Source organism: Dipodomys ordii, unplaced genomic scaffold (genome assembly GCF_000151885.1).
Source record: "Dipodomys ordii isolate 6190 unplaced genomic scaffold, Dord_2.0 Scaffold55, whole genome shotgun sequence".
Classification (NCBI taxonomy): Eukaryota; Metazoa; Chordata; class Mammalia; order Rodentia; family Heteromyidae; genus Dipodomys; species Dipodomys ordii.
In genome coordinates, this window is record NW_012267271.1 from 6,425,273 (window position 1) to 6,431,348 (window position 6,076).

At 48.3% G+C, this 6,076-nt stretch overlaps 1 protein-coding gene across 1 annotated transcript in view; it reads left to right on the forward strand.

Annotated features, from left to right (window-relative positions):
* Abl1 (ABL proto-oncogene 1, non-receptor tyrosine kinase) overlaps window positions 1-6,076 on the forward strand; it is a 144,581-nt gene that overhangs the window by 85,964 nt on the left and 52,541 nt on the right. Inside the window, exons 2-3 of the mRNA XM_013021429.1 lie at window positions 2,560-2,733; window positions 3,274-3,569. Coding sequence (XP_012876883.1) covers window positions 2,560-2,733; window positions 3,274-3,569 — 470 coding nt within the window. The remainder of the gene's footprint in view (window positions 1-2,559; window positions 2,734-3,273; window positions 3,570-6,076) is intronic.

The window sequence follows — 6,076 nt, forward strand, 5'->3', positions numbered from 1 at the left end:
GAGGCCCTGGGTTCGATTCCTCAGCACCACATAAGCAAAAAGAAAAAAGCCAGAAGTGGTGCTGTGGCTCAAGTGGTAGAGTGCTAGCCTTGAGCCGAAGAGCTGAGGGATAGCGCCCAGGCCCAGAATTCAGGCCCATGACTGGACCCCCCCCCAAAAAAAAATTAAGCCAAAAAATGTCTATACTAGCCAGGTACTGGTGGCTCATGCCTGTAATCCTACTCAGAAGGCTGAGATCTGAGGATCACAGTTCAAAGCCAGCCTAGGCAGAAAAATCCATGAGACTCTTATCTCCAATTAACTACCAGAAAATGAAGTGGTGCTGCGATTCAAAGTGGTAGAGCACTCACCATGAGCAAAAGGGCTCAGAGACAGCACCCAAGCCCTGAGTTCAAGTTCCACAACCAACAAAAAAATTCTGTGCTTTATCCAGTTTTTTCCTTTGATCCCGAGGTGCTAATGGGGGTACTGGGGGGTGCAGGAGCAATTACTCAGGGCCTGAGTACTGGGGTATGGGAGCAGTTACTCAGGGCCATACCTAGGAGGTGACAAGGGGAGAGGGCCTTCTTCCCTGAAATTACCTCGGCCCTTGCAATGAGGAGATGAAGTTATTAAGTGTGGAGGAATGGAATTTAGGGTTTATTCTGTTAGAAAAACCATTCCTGAAGGTTCTCTTCCACTGGTGCAGAGATTGGGGTAGGAGGGCCTTACTGTGTGTGTTGGAGACTGAACGGTTCAGGGGTCGTACTGAGCAGTACCAACTCTCGAAAGCTTTGCCGACTCCTTCGGGCCTTGGGATGGTTGTTTTAAAATGAATGCAAGGGGCTGGGAAGGTGGCTCAGTAGTAGAGTGCTTGCCTTGCATGCATGAGGCCCTAGGTTCGATTCCTCAGTACCACATAAGCAAAAAGAAAAAAGCCGGAAGTGGCACTATGGCTCAAGTGGTAGAGCGCTAACCTTGAGCTGAAGAGCTGAGGGACAGCGCCCAAGCCCAGAGTTCAGGCCCCACGACTGACAACTAAAATGAATACAAGGGCAGGCCCATTCCCAAGATGGGTGGTGGTCCTCAGGGAAAAAAGTCTGGGGCCCTCAAAATCCACACAGAGGAAAATCAGAGCACATACACATGCCTTTTTTTTTTTTTGGATGGTCATGGGACTTGAACTCTGGGCCTGGGTGCTGTCCCTCAGCTCTTCAGCTCAAGACAAGCACTCTACCACTTGAGCCACAGCACCACTTCCAGTTTTCTGAATGGTTTATTGGAGATAAGAGTTTCACAGACATTTCCTGCCTGGGCTGGCTTTGAACCGTGATCCTCAGATCTCAGCCTTCTGAGTAGCTAGGATTACAGGCATGAGCCATCAGTGCCCAGCAGTTATTGTAGTTTAAGTGGTGTTTGGGTTTACTTCATAATGCACCTCAGTTGCCATACAGTTTAGGGCAGATTGGCCGGTTGGGAAGAGCCCTTCTGAATCCCTTCATTTCACCAGTGCTCCTAAGCACAATCCAAGGAAGGAGAGAACTTCAGGGACAAAGTAGTGAATTATTTGACCCCTTGACATCAGAGCTGCTGGTAATGTCCAGCTGGAATCTACCTCTAGGCACAGCATGGGAGACTTTTATTCCAGAATAGAAGAGACTGTTAATGATCTCCACAGTAAACAGTGTAAGGATGACCTCAGAAGAGTGGGCAGTGGAGGCAGAAAGCTGGTAGTGAGGGCAGGATGTCAGCAAGGGGAGGACCGGTGTCCCAGCCAGCTGTGGCCCAGTAGGGATGAGCAGGGAGGGCAGTAGGAGAGTTCATCCAGGAGAGGCGAAGGCCAGGGACCAGTAGGTACCTAGAGGGAAGATGATCCCCAGAAAGAACATGGTTCTCTGAGAAGGCTGGGGTGCCAGTGCCACACTGACTCCTTACGAGCCCTAAGCTACACTGTACATCTAAGTGTTAGAAAACAAGACATTTGGGCTGGTTTTGTTTTTGTTTTTTGTTCTAGTTGCAGGATTTGAACTCAGAGCCTGGGTGTGCTGTCCTTGAGCTTTGTGCTCAAGGTTAGCACTCTGCCACTTGAGTCACAGCTCCACTTCTGGCCTTCCCCTCCGCACCTGCCATAGTTTATTGAGGATAAGAATCTCACAGATTTGTCCTGTCTAGGCTGACTTCAAACCACGATCCTCAGATCTCAGCCTCCAGAGTGGCTAGGATTACAGGCGTGAACCACCGACACCCAGCTTCTGTTCTGTATTTTAAACAATGGCAAAAGACATTTGAAGATGATGGGTATTGTCCATTTCTGATTAAATCCATGTTAAATGAATGACCTAAAAAAGCTTACACCATCTGGAAACAGTAGTTACTACCTGAGACTGAAAATGCTCAGTGTGTCCCGCAAGATGTGGTAGAACCCTTCAAAAGCAAAACCCCTTTCTGACACACAGGTGTCCAATGAAATTACTTAGGAATATATACTCTTGCAAACAACCTTCCTTTGCTCCTGAAAGGGCAACTGAAGTCTACTCAGTTCTTCCCTTTTCATCATCATGTTCTTTCCTTGTCTTCTAGAAGCCCTCCAGCGGCCAGTAGCGTCTGACTTTGAGCCCCAAGGCCTGAGCGAAGCTGCGCGCTGGAACTCCAAGGAAAATCTTCTTGCGGGGCCCAGCGAAAATGACCCCAACCTTTTTGTGGCACTGTATGATTTTGTGGCCAGTGGAGATAACACTCTAAGCATAACCAAAGGTAAAGGGAATGTGGGGGAGTCGCCAAAGACAGAAGTTGGGGAGTGGGCTTCCCTCTGCCCACTGAGAGAGCAGCTTTACAGTTTGGAATGCAGAAACACTGAGAAAGCAGCAGCATCTGTGCAGCAGTCCCTTACACACCAGCTTGCCATGTTCAGCTGCAGAGGAAACCCAGACCTAATGCAAGAGACAGACTTGTCTTCCTGAGAAAGCCGCTTCCCTCTCCCCCCCAACCCCCCACCCCTCGCCCCAGTTTCCGTCCCGTAGAAGCAGAGCACTCAAGTAGACATAATAGACTACAAACCTGAGGCTTCGCCCTCATCCGGACACTCAGCACAAACAGGAAGTCCCGTGTGGGAGTGAGCATGCGTTCTTGGACGCTTGTAAATGTGTGCATTTAAATGTGTGTATTTATGTCCACTTGGGCAAAGGACACCGGACTGGGGAATTTGGAGATGGTTAGTAATCACACAGGAGCAAACGAGAAGTAAGGAAGCTGGCTTCCAAGCTGATGTGTCCAATTGGGTTCTTTTCTGCTCAGGTGAAAAGCTCCGGGTCCTAGGCTACAATCACAATGGGGAATGGTGTGAAGCCCAAACCAAAAATGGTCAAGGATGGGTCCCCAGCAACTACATCACCCCGGTCAACAGCCTGGAGAAGCACTCCTGGTACCACGGGCCCGTGTCCCGCAACGCTGCCGAGTATCTGCTGAGCAGCGGGATCAACGGCAGCTTCCTGGTGCGGGAAAGCGAGAGCAGTCCTGGCCAGCGGTCCATCTCGCTGAGATACGAAGGGAGGGTGTACCACTACAGGATCAACACTGCTTCTGATGGCAAGGTGGGGAGCCGAAGGGTGCGGGCAGCCAGGGCAGCTGAATCGTCCATCCTGCTGCCCAGCTGATAGGTGGTCATTCCACTGCCCTCTGCTAGGCCTTGATTGAGGAGCAGGAACCTTTGTTGGTTTTAGACACACTTCTTACACTAAGACTCATTTATTTGTTTATTTACCTACTATTGTTATTATAAAGGTGAGGTACAGAGGGGTTACAGTCACATAAGTCAGGTAAAGAGCACATTTCCTTTTGGACAGTGTTACCCCTTTCCTCTCTGTTGTCCTCCCATCCCTACCCACAAGTTAATATAATTCATTTTCAATGTAGTATCTAGTGAGTACCACAGCTGCATTTGTTCACCCTTTGAAGACTGTTCTTTCTTAAGAAATCTCTGAGCCAGGTGTTGATGGCTCACACTTGTCGTCCTAGCTACTCAGGAGGCTGAGATCTGAGGATCGCAGTTCAAAGCCAGCCTGTGCAGGAAAGTTCATGAGACTCTTTTTTTTTTTTTTTGGGTCCGGTCGTGGGGCCTGAACTCTGGGCCTGGGCGCTGTCCCTCAGCTCTTCAGCTCAAGGCGAGTGCTCTATGGCTTGAGCCACAGCGCCACTTCTGGTTTTCTAGTGGTTTATTGGAGATCAGAGTCTCACGGCCTTTCCTGCCCGGGCTGGCTTTGAATTGTGATCTTCAGATCTCAGCCTCCTGAGTAGCTAGGATTGCAGGCATGAGCCACCGGTGCCTGGCGAATATGTCTCTTAAAGGACAGATTTCAAGTGTGCCAGCTTGGTTTTCTACTCCCGTACACTGTCTGGATCCCAGCCTTAGGAAAGGCTGCATGCCATAGCTGTTCGTAAGACTTTTTTCTCTTCTTGTGCTAGGGCCTTGGGCCTTGGGCTCAGAGTTCTGGCCAAGGAGATATGGGAGGATGGTACTTGAGTGCAGAGTCAACCTCTGAAGGTCCATTACTAAGGATGTGAGGATTCTGGACTAGAAGGAAAGGGTTCTGCTAGGGAAATCAAGAACCATTAGTATGGGTGCATCATCTCAAAGTCTTTAGCCCACACTTATCAGGACTGCCTTCAGGCTGCTGAGCAGTGGATGATGGGAAGTTTCTGGGGTGGATATCACAGGAATAATACAATATTGGGAAATCAAGGCAGATGATGTCAATGACTTTGTCAATGGTAATAAACTGCACTCTAGACTTTTTTTTCTGTTCACTCATAGATCTAACTAATATCTCCATATTGAATGTGGATTGTATGTCAGGCTGGATGCTGGTAGCTCACATCTATAATCCTAGCTGCTCAGGAGGCTGAGAGCTGAGGATCTTAGTTCAAATCCTGCCTGGGCAGAAAAAAAGTCCATGAGACTCTGAGCTCCAATAAATCAGCAAAAATAAAAGGCTGGAAGTACGGATCAAGTGCCTGCTAGCCATGAGGGAAATAAAGCTCAGCAAGAGGCACTAAGTTCAAATCCTAGTACTGGCAAAGAAGAAAAATAGGGGGGAGGGGAAGCAATTAGCCTAATTTTCCCTGTCTGTGAATTCAAAAAAGGGGAGAAAAATGGTGGGAATTGAAGCAGTTGCTACAAACTCACTATCACTTAAACACACCTACAACCAACCTCCCAACAAAACCAATAAGGCCAACATTCAAAAGTCTGCATGTAGCTTGGTGTGCCTAGTGTCTGCTTAGCAGTATTGTGGTTAAGAATTATTTTTATTTTTTTGGTTGGTCGTGGGCCCTGAACCCTGGGCCTGGATGCTGTCCCTCAGCTCTTCAACTTAAGGCTAACACTCTACCACTTGAGCCACAGCACCACTTCTGGCTTTTTCTGCTTATGTGGTGCTGAGGAATCGAACCCAGGGCCTCATGCATGCAAGGAGGCAAGCACTCTACCACTGAGCCACCTTCCCAGCCCCAAGAATTATTTTTATAAACATCAAAGTTGACTCACTAAAGACAAGAAACTGCAAAATTTGTACTGAATTTAAACAGGGAATCTAATGCTCCGTGGGGGCCTCACTGCACTTATGAATGTGGGTGTGCTGGTCTTCCCTGCAGAGCCGAGGAAATTTAGGATTTTACAGTGGGATTGCTGAGCCCTAGGCGCCCCCTGCTACCTAAAAAACTGGGAATACATGTGTGTTCTAGATAGGACTGCTAAAGAAGACAGCATCAGCTCTTAGCACGCACCTGCACATGCGTGCATGCACGCGTGAGGGCATACACACACACACACACACACACATACAGTCAAGACCAGCAATCAGCATAATACAGTAGATGAGGGTGAGATTCCCACACATAAAGCAAGTCCCTGATTTAAACACTACTTAGTGCTCCCCATGAAAATGTACAACTTGTATTGTAGGTTCTGTGTTTTAGGTTAAAAAAATTAAGGTGGCTCAGTGGTAGAGCTCTTGCCTTGCATGCATGAGGCCCTGGGTTCGATTCCTCAGCACCACATAAGCAAAAAGAAAAAAGCCAGAAGTGGTGCTGTGGCTCAAGT